The sequence below is a fragment of the Mus caroli genome, chromosome 6 (genome assembly GCF_900094665.2).
Source record: "Mus caroli chromosome 6, CAROLI_EIJ_v1.1, whole genome shotgun sequence".
NCBI classification, from domain to species: Eukaryota; Metazoa; Chordata; class Mammalia; order Rodentia; family Muridae; genus Mus; species Mus caroli.
This window is the reverse complement of record NC_034575.1, coordinates 100427820-100450356: the sequence shown is the minus strand read 5'-3', so window position 1 is coordinate 100450356 and position 22537 is coordinate 100427820. Positions and strand designations below refer to the sequence as shown.

Sequence of the window (22537 nt, the reverse complement as noted above, 5' to 3'; positions counted from 1 at the left end):
TCCAGGCACACAGTGCAGATAACTTCAGAATCCTCTTAACACAGATAAGCCGTATCGGCTAAAACTAAGCTGGAAAATATCTCACTCTTGTAACTATTATCTTTTTACATGTTATCTAAGAGCAACATTTCCTGCATGACTGAAGCTGATAAGTAAATTTAAAGGGATATGATTGTTTTATCAGCTTTATTGAAACTTCTGATTTGTTACCCACCACTCTGTTACCCTATGGTCACTAGCATGGGCTAATTTAGGTTTGAGAAACTAACCTATCTTTGACTTTGCAATGACCATTAGATGGACCTTAAGTTTCAAAAAACACATATACTAGCACATGTTAAGCCATCTGAACAACCAAATGACTCTGTTTTTTAATAGGCAAGAAAAAGGTTAGTTCAACATTTACTATTTTCTAAGACTAAGACTACAGATTCATAGATTATAAAATAATAATTTTCTTTTAATTTTAACCAATGTTACCTTCCTCAGCCCTGAATGTAAGGAAATGAGACAAAATGTTCTAGTTAAGACAGGATATGAAAGTTAGACAGTCTAATCAAGATTATATGCTTTAGGCCAATAACAGTTTTTAAAATTTCTTGTAAATGCACTGTACATTTGTTTTGTAGGAATGTGTTATTTTATTTACTTATGAATGGATATAATTAACTATCTGTAAATTCATTTTGTAAAGGGTACTTGTTAATGGTAAAGAAGAAGAGATCTCAAAATCCCGTAAAGTAAGAAGTGTATATTTTCTGAAGAATAAATAGAATCTAACAAATTTTATTTCTATGACTATGCACAAATAAATATGAGTAACTTGACAATCACACATACTGACAGAAGCCACATTAGCATGGACATGTCTTCAAGTCAGGCACCCTCCAGTGCTGTCATAAACACTAGCACAATGGATTTCTTTCACAAAACTCTTCAGTTTTCTATAGATTCCTATTTACCTCTTATACAGTTTATATCTATTGGAAATCAGTAAATAGAAACCCAAAGATTGGAAAAGTGAAAGTAGTTTAATATCTTAATTTTTCAAACACAATAATTGCTGCAAATTATTTTAAGAAGGTTGGATTCTGAAATTTTCAAAATTGTCACTTTTTTTTTTTTTTAGAGAAAATAAGCTGGGGCAGAAAGCATCCCTATGGGCTGAGTTGTAGGAGATTAAGCTCCTGCTCAGTCTCTCTACCCTGGACACAGGCAGCTCCTGTTAGTGATCTATAACTTGGAATTCATCTCAGATTAATACAGAAATTCCTCCTGCCCTATATATTTTACTGTGCTTAAAGAATAAGCAGTCCCAAACTATCAATGTAATGGGTCAGTAATTAGATAATCTCTAAGAAGATGACCATGGAAGAGGAAGCTGGGGCCCACTAAAGTCAAACTGAACCACTTAGATCAAAGGTATCAGCCATAAAAACAGTACTCTTGTTGGGAGATAATGTCTTCTAGACTTCAGAGGGACACTGTATGCATAAAACTTTAACAATGTGTTTGCCTAAACAAGACTTGCATGTTGACCACAGGAGTCAATACATCAACTTGTAGGCGCAAAATCTCACAGAGTCCCATCACTGGTGAAGAGCTACAGGTAGTCAAGGCTACTAGAAAGGGAGAATCAGTCAGTATTCTTCACTGTATGCTCCCCAATAGTTTATTCAGTTACAATTGTTCAGATCGAAACACATGAATATATGATCCACATTAATTAGACTCTGTCAGTTATATATGTACATATATATATATGTATATATATATATATATATATATATATATATATATCAATGATAATTACAGGAGAACTCATGAATTTTAGTGAGATTGGGGGACACAGAAAGAGTTGGAGGGGTGCAAATAATGTGTAGGGTATACTTATTTATGAAAACCTCAAAAACTTTAAAAAATTAACAAATAGATATGGTAGGCAAGAAGGCAAGTCTGTTGTTTTCTGTAAACAAACAAAACACTCAAAATACTTTTATTTAATCATGTCTTTCTTTTGGAAATAAAGTATTTATGGATCATGGTGGGGTGTTAGAAATGCCCTTAAATACAGATGAACTTATTCCCATTACAAGAACTTGAATCAATCCTGCAGAACACAGAAGCAAAATGATTTGACTCAAATATATCACTATGATCACCAAAACAAAGCACATTCCAGACATTTCTAAGTAAGTCACCTTTCGTCTTTATTTCATTGATTATTACTATGCAGTGACTATCATAATACTAAAGGTTTCAAAGGCCTTTGAAGAAGCCTTGAATTCAGTTCAATCTATCCAAATAGCTTTTTCTTTCCTTAGACATTGTTATGAAGGAATGGAAGTTTTTTACCAGCAAAATCATCAGGCCAGTTATGGTATTTTGGAGTGTAGACAAGTTGAATTCCTCAATATTCCACATAAATGGATCCTCATAGAACACATTACTACTACCTCATATCTCTTTCCTACTTCCTATTTGCATACCAATGGGTTTCGCTAAAGCACTAACATTTGACTACAATGCAAGTGCATTTACCACCATACATTATCACCTACTGTCATTCAATGAACATATATATTCTATATTATCTTATTTGGGAATGATGTAATGAAATGCAAATATTTCTCTTTCATGACATGTTTTTTTCCTCTAATATAAAATACTTAAATGTAAAACATTTTCTGTATATAAACATTGAAAATTTTGCTAGAGAATATCATGTTATTCAATGAAACCACGACATATGTGTTGATACATCAAGTCCATCTCTGTCTTAGAAACTGATGACAATACAATCTAAAGGTAATGTCTTTTTGTTTTTGCAAATGTTTCACACTGGTGGGATTTTTGACACATCAATTCTTATCAGTTACATTTTCCCAGAGTGTCTCAGACAATTGTTGACATTATGTTGCACACTTGAGACAAGTTGACAGAAATACCCTACCAGGGATAAAGATAAGTTTTTATTTCCTCTGAGTTATTTTAAATGATAGCTGAAGTTAGTTATTAACTGCTTTTTCTTGAATATATTTATTTTTTAAAAAGAAAATATGTGAAAACAAAATTGTAGAATTGAATCATTTGGGCCTAATTATCTACATTCTGAGCTTTAGTGGGATAGTCATTTTTACCATCCAAGAGGCATAAATGATAGTAGTGACATAGCTTCTCATAAACATTATTTTTGAGCTGATATTAAATATAAAAAACTTGCAAAAGTAGAGAATAGACAACACTGATACTAATTATGTCCCTTGGTGATAAATGCAGGTACATTTCAGTTGATAGTAGCTTAAAAGACTTAACAGTGAAACATGTAGTTTTATCTTCTGAAATTATAAAAGCTTATCTATTTGCTAAGAGAGGAATATTGGACAATGTAATTTTATCCTTTTTTTCTCTTAAAAAATCTGCTTATTAATATGTGTCCACAAAACTCTGTCTCTCTTTAGTTATATACCAAGAGTTGTTTAAACAAAACAAATAGGTTATAAATTGGTTTGAATTTCACATGCAGAATTGTGGCTTGAATGAGAATGGCCCCCACAGGCATATATGTTTAAAACTTGCTCCTTAGATGGAAAAACTCTTTAGGAAGGACTAGGAGGTATGGCCGTGTTGGAGGAGGTCTGTCACTTGGTGAGGGTTTTGAAGTTACAAAAGGGTTGATTCTCAATGATGTGACATTTCAGCTGCTGACTTCCACTATGCCTGCCTGTCTGTTGTCATACTCCATGCTATAACAGGGATGGACTGTTATCTCCTCAAAAACAAGAAAACACTCCCTTCTTTCATCAAGTTTCTGCAGGCCTGGTGTTTTACCACCTCAATAGAAAAGTAACTAATACGCAGGGAAAATGTTCATATAAAACAAAGGCACCAGAGAGGCATGTAACCAAGAAAGAAGCTACCTGGGAACTTTACTCAAGTGCCCATGGCTCTAAACACTAAGGCATGTGGGATATTTTTATTATTGCACAACAGGTTTGAACTCTGCCAAGTGACTTATTGACCTTGTTTAACTGCCAAAGTATTCACATTTACGGTAGCATCGCATTCCTAAACAGGACACCAATTAATGAATTATGGTAGCAAAACTCTTAAATAAATGTTGAATTAAATATTCCACACATATAATAATGTTACTCCAAGTCAAGCTATGTCAAGGTGATTGTAATAGCCAAAAATGCCTCCAGAGAACAACAGATTACCTTTCACCACGAGACTTCCACTGCTTTTCCCATTGCCAAATTGATTTGTAGCCACACAGGTGTAAGACCCAGCATCTGATCTGGTGACATTGCATATCTTCAGGCTGCCATCCTCCAATAAAAGAACTCTAGAAAGAAAATATAAAATGAACGGCTATTTGATATGAACAAATCATATACATTTACAAATAATGTTTAAATCATGAATATATGATAATATTCATTTTTTATTATCATGCTTTTAATTAGAAACCATCTTAAATCTAAACATTGGCACAAAAGGCATAAGATTTTGTTTTAACACAGATTACTTACTCTATCACGTGAATGATTACTGCTTATTTCTATGTAGCTTAAAAATTAAATGACTGAGTCTTTGATGCTCGAACACTAGATTGATGGACGAATAAGGAACGTAGGTATTTGTTATACATTTGGGATAGTCAACTGTCTTTTGAAAATTGAACTTGGATTTGGGAAAATGGAGGCTAAATTTAGCATCTTAACTAGTGTATTCATAAACCAAGTCTTATATAGACCCTTTAATAACCGAACAAGATGTGGACAATGGAAATATTTACCCCTGCTAGATATTTGAAGGGGTCATCTATATGGTTTTGTGTGTAAGAGCTTCATTTGTTATGTACATAATTACAAAAAGTAGTAGAAGGAGGTATAAGCATGAATTATTCATGTATCACTTGGAATTAAATATTCTTATACCATACTGTACACAAAGGAGGAACAACTAGTAAGCTTCAATCTTTTACAGGGTGGCCCACCTTAAGTTTTCCCTGACATAGAGAAATTGTCTACGTAAACATCATAATTTTAAAGTCAATGGAGAAAACCCAAGCATGTTCTTTCTTAACTCATCACAAAATATTTTATTTAGCTAGGCATGGTGGCACACACCTTTAATCCCAGCACTTCGGAGGCAGGAGCAGGCAGATTTCTAAGTTCAAGGCCAGTCTGGTCTACAGAGTGTATTCCAGAACAGCCAGTGCTATACAGAGAAACCCTGTGTACTGGAAAAACAAAACAAAGCAAACCAAAATATTTTAATTAAAGAGACAAAAATGGGGACAAACAAAACTTTTTTCCAAATGTATGTTTCCATTGCACTGGCAGGCAGTTTCCCTTAGCAACATTTCAAAAACACTGTGTAAAAAGTACTATGTGATATTCAGAATTCTACTAAAGAAAGGGGCAACAAACTAATGTTAGTGACTACAGTTAATGACAAAGGATGTTGGACGATCCTATTTTCATGCATGTCATAACTATTAAATAGTAACAAAATGTTATTTGTAGAAGTACAAACAGGCCAATGTTTCTACTATGTGTATAACACAAAATGGAGCTAATATAATTAATTATCCAATTTGAACCACAGTGAATATAAGCCAACTAGAATTTATATGAAACCAGAGCCTGATGCTGGGCTAACTACTGAGAAAGAATTCCAAATTTCTGTCAGTGAGTATGAAAGGATTTAGAGAATTCTAGGCCAGGTAATTGATGACAGTACCGTATTCTCCCAGAGCAGATGTATATTATATTTCTGACTTATGAGACTCCCAGTCAGTAAATTCTGATGTACCTTAAGAATTATAATACCACATCATTGATATAATTACAGTTATTCTATCATACAATGTGCAGGCCTTTAGTTGACTTAATGAGAAATCATGATAATAAGCAATTCTTTGCATTCTCTAATTCTAGGAAAGAATATTAATTTTTTTCTGAAACCTAAAATAATTTAATATTGGACAATAAAGTATTTTATGTGATTATGAGCATCATGCTACTTCTACCTTACAATAAGCAATCACTCCTCAAATACAACAAGAATAAAAAAATCAAATACCTCTAACAACTAAGTTACAGTGAATAACTAGTATTTATAGATTAGGGAAAGGCACACTATGAACTCATGAAACATTTACTTCATGATTTTGGCAACATTTACAGAGAAACACGAAGACTGATATTTTACTCTCCTTGTTTTGGGCTATTTGCACAGATATATTATCAGGAGAGTTGTGTATGACATATGAGTGAAGGGTTTTAAAGTTGTCTACTTACACTGCACTTAAGCTTCCTTGGAATATAAAGAACAAAGTGCAGACATGATACATATAAATTTGACTACCTGTCAGAAATCAGGAAGAACATTCTGGTATTAAAATGGAAATCTAAATGAGTAGTCAACACTCAAGTGCAATTATAAAGAAGAAAATAAAGAATAATAATGTGAATGACCATATATTTTACAATTTCAGACTTAATGATACACTATTGATCATGTAAGTTAGTGTGGAAATTTTTAACACCATAGAATTGTGGGAAGGTTTTCAACAAAATCAAAATAAATTTAAATAGGCAACCAAGAATGGAATAATGATGACACTTATTTTTCTTCTTAGATTATTAATCCAATGTTGTCTAGGGACCTATGTTTGAAGCAGCTTCTTTGGTGTTATAATACTGATTCAAGAAACAAAGACTGTTAAATACTGAACATACTATTTTCCAAGATATTAGTAATGACTGGTCAAAAGTGGAAGAAATTATGAGCTATTAAGTGTAAATGACTCAGCATAATACCTCCAAGAATAAGTAAAATATGTAAAAGTGACCAATAAATTACATATAGCCAAAATCCTTATCACATCTTTTTCTTTAGAACAAGGAACACTTATTTTTATGAAAGATTCATTCAGTTTCAGACTCTAAAACAGTTTACAAAAGATACAGTTACTAACAGCAGCATTAACTGGATTCATATTTGCATGGGTGCATAATTTTATTTGCATAGAATGAGCTTTTATAGAAGATTTTTTTCTTAATCTGACTTTCAGACACTCTAGCGGTCCCCTAAAATGTGACAGAAAATGTTGTATGTCCTTTTGTGTGTATTTTTAAAAATTTCTTAGCTTTTCTAAACCAACCCTGCTCACAACTCAGATGCAGTTTCTCAGGAGAGTTCCACCTAGGTGCTGGAGTGAGATCTCTCACTGAAACTGCAATTTGCTGTGTCAACTTTGCTGGCTTCCCAGCATGTTCCAGTGTTCCAAGATCTTCTCTCCTCCCCACTCTTGATGGGATTAAGGGAACTCATGCTGTTACCCAGCTTTTCACATGGGGTCTGGGTACAGAACTCTAACAAAGTCCTTAGACTCATACAGCAAACACTTTCCTGACTGATCTAGCTCTGTGGTCCCAGAGTTCCTCAGATTTTAACATCATCCTTAATGTGGCATTCCTCTGTTAGGAAAAGAGTTTTGAACATCAATTTTCTATCACTGCAGTTAACTATGATGGCCATACTGAGCTAAGGATTATTTTTCTTTTGTGTCAATATTGTTATCAATGTGGTAAAAAGAATGCACTTTGGGGGTCAAATGGACTATGACTTAATCTAAGCACCTAAACTTAATATTTAGATGATCAGAGCTGGTTAACACCCTAAGTGTCCAGATGTTCTCAGTGTAGTAGAAGGACATTAATAGTACCTGTGTCTCAGTCATGCAGATTGAATGACAATAATACATTAAACCACTTAACTGTCTCTGACTCTATTTCAGTGGCTTTTTAGGATAGTTCAGTCACTCTCATCTCTAAATATGCAAACACTTCCTTAACTTCTTAAAAAATACAACAGAAAAAAGAGCAAGTTCAATTCCCAGTTCATTTTTAACATAGGTATCAGTATGGTATATCTGAAGCTTGTAAGTCCATATTTTTGATTGACACATAATGTTTACACAGATTTGTAAGGGAAAATGTGGAAGTTAGATTCACGAATGCACTGAGTGCTAATACACTCATAGCAACGAACATAGCTACCACCATAAAATTTTATTATTATTTTATGATAAATAGATTCAAGTTTATTTCTTCTAATTATTTTGAGATACATAATACATTACTGTTGATTTTTTTTTCAACTTCATCATTGTGTTAGGAAATAACAGAGCCTACCTGTCAAATGGCAATGCTATGTTCACTGAGTAGCCTCTGATCTTTCCCCTCCCTACTCTTTACTCCAGGTTTTAGGTCATTACTCTTCCACTCTCAGTCCCTATGAATGCAGATTTTCATAGTCCATTTATTTAGTGAAAAATGCAGTGTTTGTTTTTACCTAATACTTGAAAATATGTGCGCTTGTGAGTGTGCGTGTGTGCATGTGTTTGTGTGTGTGTGAGTATGTGTGAGTATGTGTGTGTGTGTGTGTGTATGAGTGAGTGTGTGTGTGTGTGTGTGTGTGTGTGTGTGTATGAGTGAGTGTGTGTATGAGTGAGTGTGTGTATGTTAATGCTTTTCAAACATTAATACATAAAATCCTATGGCAAGTTGTGCCCTTCCCCATTCCTTGAGAAGGCTAAATATACCTTAAATGTTTGTCACAGTTGGTCTTCCACCCCACCTAGGTGGAGTCTTCTACCTTTCTGCACCTACAATTTTCTCCAGGAGCAGACTGCCTGCTGTGCTTGCTTTGCAACAGAATGTAGCTGAAACAAAGCAACTTAATCCAGCTAAAACAAAGGATGGGGCTGAGGGCTATCCCTATATAATAAATACACTGCTAAATATTAAGCTTGAACAAGAACCGTTTCTCTGATCAAGAACAAGGAACACTTATTTTTACCAAAGCATTCATTCAGTTTCAGACTCTAAATCAGTTTACAAAAGATACAGTTACTAACAGCAGCATTAACTGGATTCATATTTGCATGGGTGCATAATTTTATTTGCATAGAACGAGCTTTAATAGAAGATTTTTCTTAATCTGACTTTCAGATACTCCAGCGGTCCCCTAAAATGTGACAGAAAATATTGTATGTCCTTTTGTGTGCATTTTAAAATTTTTCTTAGCTTTTCTAAACCAGCCCTGCTCACAACTCAGATGCAGTTTCTCAGGAGAGTTCCACCTAGGTGTTGGAGTTGAGATCTTTCACTGAAACTGCAATTTGCTGTGTCAACTCTGCAGGCTTCCCTGTATGTTCCAAGATCTTCTCTCCTCCTCAATCTTGAGGAACCCATGCTATTATGTGAGAAACAGTTGTCTTGGCTTCATCCTTCTCTTGCCACCCTGTCCTTTTTCATTTCCAGTCCCCCTTTCAGTTACCCAGTTCATCCATGGCTACTGGACAGCTACAGCAAGTGGGGGCAGGAATGGGCATGGAGGATACCAGGATACCTGGGGTTGAAAGGAGTGTAATGCCAAGATGATGCTTGCAACTGTGATTTACAGTCCTTCCTCTCCTCTCTAAAACCTTGATATTTGTGTTTGGCCCTTCAAAATAGAGTTGTTATAAATATTAGATTCTTTCCATGCTAGCTCTTCCTCCCATTCTTATGCAGTTCAGTACTCACCTGACTATTTGGACTTTTGCTTTGTGCAATACTTAAAACTACTGTATACAGACATCACTTAAAGTCTTTGTCTATTTGGATCCAGCAGTGTACTTTCTATCTAAACTCATCTATAATTCTCTGTTCCTCAACCGTCTTTTTGTTTTGGTGTCAATAAGTTTTTGCACTTCATTTGTGTCTATGCCTTTGAGGAAAACACTCTTCCCCTTACATCTTTATTCCCAAGTATCTATTTAATCGGGATACTCATCTCTTTATTTAATTAAGTAGAAACATTTAATACCATTTATTAAGTCTAAGTAGTCTAAGTGCTCTTTTATTTTAATCAATTGTACATTATGACGTTTATATTTGAAATGTTGTATAACCTGGTGACTTTAATGACTTTTGCATGTATAGATGTATCAAGGCCATCTGACTGACAGAAAGGGGGAACAGTTAGTATTTTCTATATCAAATTAATCACTTCATTTCATAATTGGTGCCTAAGATAGGAACTAAGTACAGTAAAGCATGCGCATCAGCAAAATGATACTGGGTAATTTTCACTGTGGTTTGTAGAAACGATGCAATGTAGAGACATTATGAGACTAATGCTAAAGTCAGATATTATCAAGTGACAGCATACAATATTTCTACCTTCTGTCACAAGGAATCCTGTGAGCAAATAAAGCAAAGAAAAGCTGTAATGTCCATCAGCCTGATTCTCAACCCTCTGTCTTCTTCCCCATTGGTTATTGCAAAGAACATAGCACAGAGGTACAGCAGCATGACAAATAAAGAATTAAGGATCTTTTATCTAAAGCATGGACATCAAACTCTCAGTGCTGGGCAGTCTTTTGTTGTTATTGTTGTTTTTTTTTTTTTTTCTTTCCTTAAACTGAATATGGTATCTATGCATATGATAAACTGTATAAATATTGACTAACATTAACATGTTTTATAAGTACAATTTATTAACATGTAAGAAATATCTGATCACTTACATAGAGAAAACAGACCATTACATACAGACTTTATCCTGAGGTGAAAATGACATATTTTGTGTGTGTGTGTGTGATAGCCTATCCAAATGTAAGAACACAGAAGATTAGCAATAGCTAAATTTTTTAAAATAAAAGAAATTAGGACATTGAACAATTATAATTTCTTATTGCTGAAACTAGAGCAATATTGCTATTTTTATAGTGAGATTATTAACTAGAGTATTGCTTCTGGTCCTGTCTGAAGATAATACTGTAGACCATGAAATTTTAATTGACTGTCTAATTTTACTGATATCTGGAAAATGTAAAATAGATTGGAATGAAATGAGTTAGATGAGAGGCAGAAAACTCTGTATAAATTTTTACTCTACACAATTCAGGCTCAGAGTAAAATATCCCCCCCCCAGAGCCCATTTTACATCAAATATTGATATTGCATTTCAATGCTTTTTACCCGATCATTACAGTTAAGGTGTGATGTAATATCTATGCTAAACACATTGCCAATTAATAAACTTCCTCTCAGGAGTCATCACGTAGTTATGCTACAAAAATGTCTGCATTGCTGACTGACTGAAGAGTAAATAGTAAGGCAGACATGCGTAAATAGACATAAAGGAGTTCTTTCCCCAGCCTTCATGTCAATAACTCTAAATGGCACTGACAATAGAGGTGATTATTAAACACCTCTGGCCAGGCTTAAATGTCAGATTTAATTAATTAATTATTAGTTACCACATAGTTTACATTCTCTCATGGGACCATCCATACACTAAAAAGTGAATAAAACTTAAAGACAGATCTAGTTAAGTTGCAATGCTGTCTGAAAGATGTATCTAAAATGGGCCTTGGCAAACCAAATGATGCAGGTCACCTCCTGCATGGCACAGTGTATCTGCTTTCTTTACTAGTATTTGAATTAAGAGAGACATGCTAGGATGTTCATGAACATTTATGAGTGAATACTTTATCTCTCTTCCATTGTTTTAAATTTTGGAAAAAAAAATCAGCATATATATGTATATAACTAGACATTCAAACTCTCTCTCTCTCTCTCTCTCTCTCTCTCTCTCTCTCTCTCTCACACACACACACACACACACACACACACACACCCTCCTATAATGTAAAGAGTCTTCTTGAGAGTCCCATAGGGGAAGTTTGTAGTCACAGTTTATAAAAAGTATTTTAGCTTTTATTTTTAAAGAAGAGCCGGATGAAAACCTGATTGATTTCAGAATAGCCAGATGAAATCTCCTCCCCTCGTATGCCACAGTTTTGTTCTCCAATCTGCTTGTCTAAACCTATTCATCCTTTAATCCCCAATGTTCCAGAAGTTGTTATGAGTCTCTCCTATCCTCTGAACTCCTCTGGCTGTCATAGGTCCATTATTATGATCTCAGCAGCAAAAGTGAGTTCCAGCACATGAGTTCCTTTTTTTTTTGTTCCTTTGTATACGGAACCCTCAACAGACTATCTAGAGACAACTGGTCAGTATGATTTTAAAAGTTTGTTAATGGTTTTTAATGTCCATCAAAGTTGCTGTTTTTAAATAAACGAAATACCGAAAGATATTTAAAACATAGTCAAGCCTCCACATTAATGGGATAATTTTTGCCTAGAGATTCAACTCCAGATCAAAGATGTTTTTAACAAGAAGTATCTATATGGAATATTTAAAGTAAATCATCAACATTTTCATAACTTCTGAAGCCTTGAAATTGTACTAGGAGTGATAATTTTAGTAGAGGTGATTTGATAAATAAAGAAAGATGTACCAGGCACATGCAAATAATATTACTTTTGTTAGAGAGAAATGACTATCTGTATAAATTGTATGTTTGGTATGTTTGTGTAGTGTGTGTGTGCATGGTGTGTATTTGTGTGTGGTGTGTAGAATGTGTAGTATGTGTGATACATGTGTATCATATATACTTCATACTATATGGCTTATGTATTTGTGTATTACATGTAGTCTGTATGTATATATGGCATCTATGGTATGAATGCATAGTATTTTATGATGTGTGTACCATGTGTGTACTTTATGTAGTACGTGTGTATGTGTGGGTATCCAAGAAAGTGATAATTGAAAGCACTAGATAGTTCCATTTCTAAATTTAAATAAATTTTATAAGGTGAAAAAAACATCAGGTACTTCAAATCTATGTCTTTTCTATATAAATTTATCCTTATCGTTAAAGACCAGGAGTATTTATTTATTAATATAACTAATTAATTCAATATACTAATGAACTAGGAGAAACACTTTTGATGTGCCAAGGTAGAAAGATACCCAGGGGAAGTCCCACCCTCTAAGAGGAGAGAGGTTGGGAGGAGAAACACTGTGTTTTTGTGGGGGAGGGTCGACTGGGAGGGGAGGCAGCATTTTAGATGTAAATAAATAAATAGGTAAATATTAGCCATAGTCATCCATAACATGCCTATTTAACAAATGAGCCAGTATCTCACTTGGGTGATGACCATTTTTTATGTATTGGAGGATGACCTTGAACTGATGATCCTCCCATCTCTACCTCACCTCCAGATTACATAATTATATCTGTCATTAGCCCAGGTTTATTTGGGGATGCGGATCAATCTGAGGCTTTGATGTATGGTAAATATAGTGGCTATTCCTGGTTCTCAATTTGACTATATCTGGAATGAACTAGAATCCAGAATTGGAAGGCTCACCAGTGATCCTAGTCTGGAGGCTGTGAGATACAAGTTTCTGACCTGGATCTTGGGGTAGAGATCTTGAGGCATAGTGGCTATGAGTTCCAGAAGATTAAGACTGGGAGATCTCTGAGTTCAAGGTCATCTGGGATTAAAGGTATGGTGGCACATACCTTCAATCTGGGCTACACCTTCTCCTGGAGACCTATATAAGGATATTGGAAAAAGGAAGATTTACTCTCTTTCTTATTTGACTGCTTGCCTTGTAGGACTGAGCAACTGCTAGATACTTGGATCCTAGATCACAGCTGCTGATGATCATTGTTGGGGATTTGGGCTACAGATTGTAAGTCTTCAACAAATTTCCTTACTATATAGATACTACCCATAGATTCTGTGACTCTAGAGAACCCTGACTAGTACAGTAAACAAGTACTTTACCAACTGAGCTAGCCTTCAGCATGCTGAGTGATTTCTATGTTTGTAGATGGTAGCAGAAGATGTGAAAAAAAATAATTCATTAAGTCTGTGTTGTGGGCTGTTTATATCAAGAAAGTAAAGAATATGACACAATCCTTACCAAATATTTCTAAAAGATTTATTTTATTGTTTTTATGTTTGTGGGTGCCTCTGTTTGTGGGCATTTGGGTATGTTCACAAATCACACTGGAATTAGAATTACAGTAATTAACCCAGTGTATGTGTGCTAGGGGTAGACTCTGGTCCTTTGAAAGAATAAGCACGTATAAGCATAACTATGTCTATAGCCCATAAATCTGTTAAATTACCATAGCATAGAGCTTAATTGATGATGCCTTAATATTTAACTGGATCACCAAAAGTGTTTTGATGCCATTTCTAGTATTTGGTTGTTGTTTTGGTGTGTGTGTCCGTCCTAGCTACAGACAAATGGGTTTCTCAGAGCCTGTATATTGAGTTATGTTAGGCATCTATGATTAAATGTACTAGACAGTGAAGGACATGAAGAAAGAAGGAAAGGAAACCAAAATGAAAATCTATTAACAGAGGCCTTGTTAAGAGGAGGGATGCCAAATCAACCTTTGTTCAAGACGCAGGTTTTTTTTTTTTTTCTTTTTTTCTATAGCTCATGGAAGAAAGATAAACAAAACTAAAAACAAAACAAAACATCCCAGATGTTCTTTAAGATACGGGGCAGAGAATGAATCTAGAGCCCCACACATGCTATTCTAGGATTGTACCAAAGCTACATCCATATTGTCTATCACTCTTTTTCCAGTATTTTTTAACCAAGAAATTGAGACAGAGTCTCACTTTGCTGCCAAGTTTAATCCTGAACAGATAGTTTAGCTCAGGCTGGTTTTAAGCTCATTGTGCAGTTCAGGCCGACTCTGCATTCAACTTTCTCTTGCCTTGGCCTCTTGAGCCAGAATTATAGGACTGTGTGCCCAGGCTCATTTATTTTCTGTAATATCTTTCCCAACAGAGAAGAAAAATCATACTATGTACAGATTAGAAAGATGAGGATATGCTTCTTATGGACTGATCATCCAAAAACGGATTCAGGGGTTTTTAGAGACACAATACAGAGTTTTTACTGTGAAAAGCATTAATGTAAAGTTAAACCTAGACGTAAGAAACCAACTCTAATACATTTTAAATAAGAATGAAGATGTTTCTTCTGCCTGTATCTAATATGTCATTTTACCTGGTACCTAATATGTGTGCAAATAGTGAACAGATTCAAAGTTAAGACTTTGCTTCAGTGTTCCTAAGTACAAGGGATCAACAAGCACTGGGCATACAGATTTCAGAACTCATTCAAATTTATCTTTGTATTTAATGTACTGACATAATTTAAGCAACAGCTTTGTAGTGCCTAACACAGAACACAAACCCAGATGCCTGGATCAAGACACAAATTAAGAGATGATAGATAACAGAAATTGCTAAATAACATAATAATTCTGTGTCATGAAGTGTCTTTATCCCAGTGGCATGCCAAGGAGTGTGTTTCTAGGCTGCCTTCCATAAAATGGTAAGAGAATATGATTTAACACCCACTTAACACATCAGATGGAAAGCTGGGCTAAACTAACCCAATGAATCATGCCTTAGAAGACCACTTAGCTGTTGAGAAGAAAAGGTTAGATAAGAAGAGTGTCCATAATTGTGGTCATATCTTAGGTCTGTCTGAAAGAAGTCAAAAGGGAGACAACACGACCCAGCAAACTGAAAAAGAAAATGGGATACTGCAAGATGGCAAAGGGCAATCAAGAAACCAAACAACTAACCAACCAACCAACCAAACAAACAAACAAATAAAACAGGTGAAAATGAAATTCAAAAAAAAGAAACTACATGTTCCCCAAAAAGCAAGAAGAGAGCCTACTGAGAAGACCCAGAAACTGGTGCAAAAGGGAATCAGAAGAAAAATGAATACAAGAGACCATGTTTATTTTCTCTTTTACATATGAAAAGATGATTGTGTGTTTTCATTGAGATTTTGAGAATTTTACAAGTGCGAAGTTGTGTCTCCTCCAGTGGAGTTTGACATCGACAAGGTTCAAATATAAATAGATGACTTCATACTTGTGATTTCATCTCTAACATCCTTGGATTCCCTGATGTATAAAGGTGAAGGAACTGAGCTAAAAATGAATGGTTGTTACATATTACCTCTTGGCACTTGGCCTCTATAAGCTGCTGATACCAGAAGAAAAATTCCTAGGAAATGACACTGCTATTTCATAAAGGTGACACTGGAAGCTGTGCTTACCAGTGGAATTTCTGATTCTGGATCCCTCTCTGCTCAATCGTGATTATACTCCTTGGAGACCATGTAACTAGGCTTATAAAACTGGCTGAGATTAGACAATCAACATGAATGTGACTTATTATTGTTTGACTATAACCTTAGTACGATTCTACAAATGTTTTACAAAGCTGAGAAAATTCACAGATATGTGCTCCATTTCTAAATCCATGTCAATATGTCACTAGAAGTATATTGTATATTTTAATAAAATTCACATCCAGGACTAGCAAGAGAGCTCAGGTAGTAAAGTGCTTGTCATGGGAGCACAATGAAAAGAACTGGGCACAGTTACTGTTGTTAGTGCCTACACTGGGGATGCATGCTGTGATGATTTGTATGTAGTTGGCCCAGAGAATGGCACTTTTGGAGTGTGTGTAGCCTTGTTGGAGTAGATGTGTCACTGTGAGTTGGGGTTTGAAGACCCTCATCCTAGCTCCCCAGAAGTCAGTATTCTGCTATCAGCCTTCAGATGAAGATATAGAACTCTCATCTACTCCTACACTTTGCCTGCCTGGATGCTGCCATGTTCCTTCCTGCCTTGATGGTAATGGACTGAACCTCTGAACCTGTAAGCCAGCCCCAATTAAATGGTGTCCTTATAATAGTTGCCTTAGTCATGGTGTCTATTCAGAGCACCTAACTAAGACACAGGCAGAAGGGTTCATGGGGTGGGGTTCTCTAGCAAAAATAGTGAGCACATTGGGTCACACGCACCACTAAGAAATCATGTACCAAAAATATATAAAGTGGATATATCTTCTGAGGAATGACTCTTGTGCTTCTCTGACTCTTGCCTCCAAGTGTATGTTGCCCAAATAAATGTGAAGTAGTACAATTTCATTTAGATATATTGATAACCTATATTTTATACACTTAAAAAATAGAACCACTGTGTAGGATCTCTCTCTCTCTCTCTCTCTCTCTCTCTCTCTCTGTGACTGTTTTCTTTCTCTATTCCCTCTCTCTGTATATGTGTGTATGTGCGCATTTATGTGTGTGTGTGTGTGTGTGTGTGTGTGTGTGTGTGTGTGTGTGTGAGAGAGAGAGAGAGAGAGAGAGAGAGAGAGAGAGAGAGAGAAATTGTTCTAAGAGGAGTTTTTAATTTAGCACTGAACAACAACCACACAATGTATGTGGTATTGAGGTCACCTATAGTTCAACAAATAGGTACTATAAGTCATCAGAAATCTAATTAAAATTCTATGATGTGGTGTTACAATTATATTCAGCCCTGGAGCCAAGGCTTCCTAGAGTGGAATGCCTTTCCATGACTTATTGGTTGCATGACTGACAGGGAGCATGATGTTTAACTTTGATAAGGCTTAAGGTTATTTATACAAAAGATAAATACTATAAATAAATATCTATCATAGACATATTGTGAAAATCACATAAAATGATATATCTAAAATTTTGGCACATCATTTTTCTAGGATGGGATGGTATAAACAGATGCAATTCCCATTATCATCATTTTTGTGTGATGAAAGTCAGGGTCAAGTGTGGGAAGGATAGATTTCTGGATGCATTGGTTAATTTAATCAGAGGTAGGCAGAAAATATATATTATTAAGGATAACTGAACATCCTTTAAGTCATCAGTCAGCTGTTGGATGACTCATGAAATAATTTTAGTCTCCTTTCTTATAAATATAGGATCCTCTGGGAAAGGCATCTTATCATACAGAAGGAAAGTCAATATTGGAACTGGGAAATACAGTATAACTATTTCAAATGTCAGACTCACTTGAAAGCTGCAACTTAAGTTGTTCACATAATAAGCACCCCCATACCAATTCTTCTACATGAAGAAAAGTTCTATCCACCCTTCAAGTAACACATCAGTTACCTTCACCTTTTATAGCTTTCTGAACTGCTGGGAATAAATAATTAATGGCATTCTCTGTCTTTAAGCCACTTGGTGAATTTGGTCCATTGTATGGGAATTGTGATCCTATTTACCCTGATGCTAGACTCCATTCCCAGGATGTTACACAATGTTGGTTAGATTGATTTGCTACTGTGCTCATAAATAAATAAATAATTTGATAAATAATGATGTACAATAAGTTTATAGATCTATACTCTATGTCAGTCGATGTCAAGTTCTTTTTGATTGGATATTTTCTTTATTTACATTTCAAATGTTTTCCCTTTCCAGATCACCCCTTCAGAAACCCCCTATCACACCCCATCACCCCCGGGCTTTATGAGTATGCTCCCCTACATACCCACCCACACCCATCTTTCTGCCTGGCATTCCCCTACACTGGAGCATCGAACAACCTCAGGCCCAAGAGCTTCTCTGCCCACTGATGTCCAACAAGGCCATCCTCTGACACATATGCGACCAGTGCCATCCAGAGAACCAAATAATCCTATTAAAAAATGGGAACAGCCAGGTGTGGTAGCGCACGCCTTTAATCCCAGCACTCAGGAGGCAGAGGCAGAGGCAGGTGGATTTCTGAGAACGAGGCCAGCCTGGTCTACAAAGTGATCTCCAGGACAGCCAGGGCTATACAGAGAAACCCTGTCTTGAAAAAANAAAAAAAAAAAAAAAAAAAAAAAAAAAAAACAAAAAACAAAAACAAAAAACAAAAAATGGGGAACAGAGCTAAACAGGTAATTCTCAACTGTGGAAACTCGGATGACTGAGAAGCACCTGAAGAAATGTTTAAAATCCTTAGATTTCAAGTTCTAATCCTGGGATATCTTGGTGATTTTCACACCTACCTTGGACCACAAGTATGAGAGAAATGGGAAAGCAACCGAAAAGGACTCTGGTTCTCCCTCTAGGACATTAGGCAGATTGATTTTCAAGTGTGTTTCAGGACAGTGTTCTTACATAAAATCATTTGGAAAAATTAAAGTGACAGTGTCAAAACCAAAAGGGAACCTTTTGAAAATTTTAATGAGAGTATAACAAATTTATGCAACAGCGTCACTCCTCATCTTGAGCACAGTGGCACAGATGATTTTTTAAAGCTGGGTTCTAGGTGTTATTTCTTCAACTATACCATAATACATCGCAATCTTCTTTGCAATCATACTTACTTTCTCTCAGAATTAAGACAAAAACCATTTTCCTTTGAAGAATTCTATACTTCAAACATATCCAGCAGTCACTTAAAAAAGAGTTAATCCAAGAACAAAAGGTCATTTGTATAAATTACACAAATAATTGACCTTTTCTGTCTATAAAATTATGGCTGATGAATATTGATGTGAATTTTGGAGATATAAATGTCACTTAAAAATGAACACTAACTTACAAAAAAACAAAAAAAATAATGAACACTAATAGTAAGTTGACATCATCCTAAGGCCAATTCGAGTTGTATTTTCACAAAACAAGGCAAGGAGGAGCTTGTGTCTTCACAACAGTGAAAGCAGAAGACTTGGGTTTTCAGTGCATGGGAGAAAGGAACTCACATGAAGGAAGATTGTCTATTATTAGAGGATGAGCAATTATCAATCTAGCCTCAGTTTATCCTGATGTCTGTTGACTAAGGAAGTTATCAAATTGCAGGCTCCTCTATCCTACTTCATAGTTACAGAATCAAAAGTTTGGGTGCATCTCTGGATCTGCATTTTTCATAAGGTTCTTAGTGTGCACAACCAAATTCAAAACTTTCTGACACAGCCTTGACATTCACAGAATCTACGCAGTGAAGCTCACAGGTATGCTCCTGAAAAATTCTATTCAAGTTTTCTGAAGATGCTATGCATTTGCTAGAACTTACTTCTCAAAGTTTCCCTTTGATCTAAAAGCAAGAGGAAAACATTTCAAATAGAGATCCAGAAGTCCAGAAGATAGTAATATGAAACCATACAAACCCATATTTGCAGGCTGGGCTTAAATGCAATCCCCTCCTCTTCCCCTGACCTCTCTCCTCTTTCTGTATGTGTGTGCAGGTAATTATGTGTGAATCTCGATGTGTGTAGTGTTATGAGCATGTGTGCACATACTTGTGTCAGTACATGCTCATGGAGAGGTCAAAGGTCTACTATTTGTGTATTTCTCCATTGTTTTCCACTTTAGTCTTTTTTAAATAATGATTCTGGTACTGAACTTGGAGCTCTTGGCTTTGGATAGGCACTGCTGGAATTCACCTGTTTCATCTCCGATGCCCAACATAGCGTTACAGATTCACCCTGACATTGTTATCTTTGTAGATTGATACTAAGCATGATAACTGGTGCCCTTATACTTGAGCAGCAAGGAATTTACTCAGGAAGACAGCTCTCCAGCCCTAGGCTCTATATCTTTTATGAATGAAAGCTACTTTTAGACAATAGCAGGCAGGTGCTTCTGCGTGTATAGTATAAAATGGTGAGAAACCTAGACAGGTGGAGGCCAGGAGGAATAAAGGAATGAAAATCAGAAAACAGAAGTGAGGAGAGGGCTCAAGATGGACAGGGGTGCACAGAGGATTTTAGCTTATTACATTGTTCTGTGGCAAAGGCAAGAGTGTCAGATGGCTCTTGACATATCCGACATGTATTCCCTGGGAAAGGCTCATCTTAACAAGGCTCTCAGGAGCTGAGGACGAACAATTTAAAATTTTATTACAAAGAGGCAGCACAGGAGGGAGGCTGTAATAAGCCTGGCATTATGCAGACTGCCACACTGTCTTAAACATGGGAACATCTGGTTCAGTTGCCTACTTGATACTCATACTACCTGATGGACTAAACACTATTACATTAAGTAGTTGGTGGTACAAAATAAAATTAGGTTTATTTGCTCCCTTCTATTAGGAAGTTCTGCAAGTATCGAGAAGACATTCAGCAGCCTTTTTTATTTTTTTCTCAGCTCTTGCTGGATGATGATTAAAGCAGCAAGGAAATGTGTGTATGGAAGGGTTCTTTTATTATTAAGCTAGCACTTGGGAGACTAGGCAAGAGAAGAACATATATAATAATCACTCAGAAGATAGTTACTGTAAAATATAGAGGAGCATCTAGCAGTGAGAATAAAAAAAAATGACTCTCTTACATCTATGTAGCCAGATTATTGCTGCCTGATGCCATACAAGTGAAACAGCTACTCAAAGGTTCTAAGGGGAAAAAAGCATTGGTATATGAATGAGACCTTGACTCTAAATAAAATAACTGCTTTTTCCAAGTAATTTACTCAGGAGAAGAGTAAATTCAATCTCTCTCTCTCTCTCTCTCTCTCTCTCTCTCTCTCTCTCTCTCCTTCCCTCCCTCTCTTTCTCTGTCTGTTGCTCTCTCTGTGTCTCTCTCTCCCCCTCTTTGTGTGTGTGTGTGTGATACATGTGTGTGTATGTTATGCACCATGCTTTCAGGCTTTCAGACATGTATTTTCATGTTCAATTTTTCCCTCTGGAGAACAGATAGAGCAATGATTTGCTCAATAGTGGAGAGTGGGTGTCTCAAATAATGCCCTCCCATGTTCCCTTTCTCTTTTCCTCCTCTTCTGCAACTTCCTCCTTCCTCTATTCTCTGACATCTTTGTATCCTTCTCTTAATCCTTTTCCACAATTCAATGCTTTGCCCAGAAAAGAAGTCTTGGTGCTGTTGTAGCAAGATGGAGATAGAGTAGGTCTATTATAAATTTGGTGCTTGAAGACAAATATACAGAATAACCAGCACTTTCAGTAACTGGGTGATTCTGCAACACTTAGTAGGCTTATCTGTTCCTTTCTTATAATGCATAGGAATATATGAAAAGACTAAGGGTGGTACTACATATTGGACAATGCACATAGAATCTGTGTGTCAATGAAGTTTGTTCATAAATATAGAGTTTAAATAAATAGGTTGAAGTGATATATACTATCTCCAAAGGAGCAGATAGTCTCTCGTGTTTCAAGCCTGTGAGAAATGATTGCATTCTGAGAGCAACTACGTCCACCCTGGGACAGAGTTTCTCTTTTCTAGGGAACTGGGGATGCTGAAGTTTCTTTATATAGAATCTTTCAATTACCTGGGGGAAGATGACACCAGTATAATGTGTACTCTGTTAGAATATTGATCCTTAGTCCTATATCACTATATGGAAAATGTGTTTGTTTTGAGATATATAAAGTGGTTATTTTTATAATTATTGAGCATCTCTCTGGCTACAGCTCTGTTTTATTTCATTTTTGTATCATTGGTAGTAACGTAGAAATTCACCTAATTACTTATGGATTCCATCAAGATTCTTCCAATAATAGGACACAATTAATGTTCTGTTTCTCTTTGTTTTTGTGGTTTGTAGGTCCTACGGCCACTACCACTAATGGTAAGATGATCATGCACAGTGTTTAATGTTGCTTGTGAGAGTGCACTGTTGAGCTGTCTGTTCAGCAGGTTAACATCTCTCATTAAATGCAGGACATGACCCCTGAATAGAGGTAGCCAGAACTGACTAGGCATAAGAGGATGCATTTAGGGCTTTTGATTTCTGTCAGGTCACTGGCTAAGTAGCTCTAAGAGGAAAAGAGGTGATTAATCAAACTC

General features: G+C 35.9%; 1 protein-coding gene across 7 annotated transcripts in view; it reads right to left on the bottom strand.

The window, feature by feature from the left end:
* Positions 1-22537, bottom strand: part of LOC110295968 (contactin-6) — a 355090-nt gene that overhangs the window by 53280 nt on the left and 279273 nt on the right. For all 7 annotated transcript variants that reach the window (XM_021164391.2, XM_029478903.1, XM_021164390.2 and 4 more), the window contains one exon: positions 4221-4348. In XM_021164391.2, coding sequence (XP_021020050.1) covers positions 4221-4348 — 128 coding nt within the window. The remainder of the gene's footprint in view (positions 1-4220; positions 4349-22537) is intronic.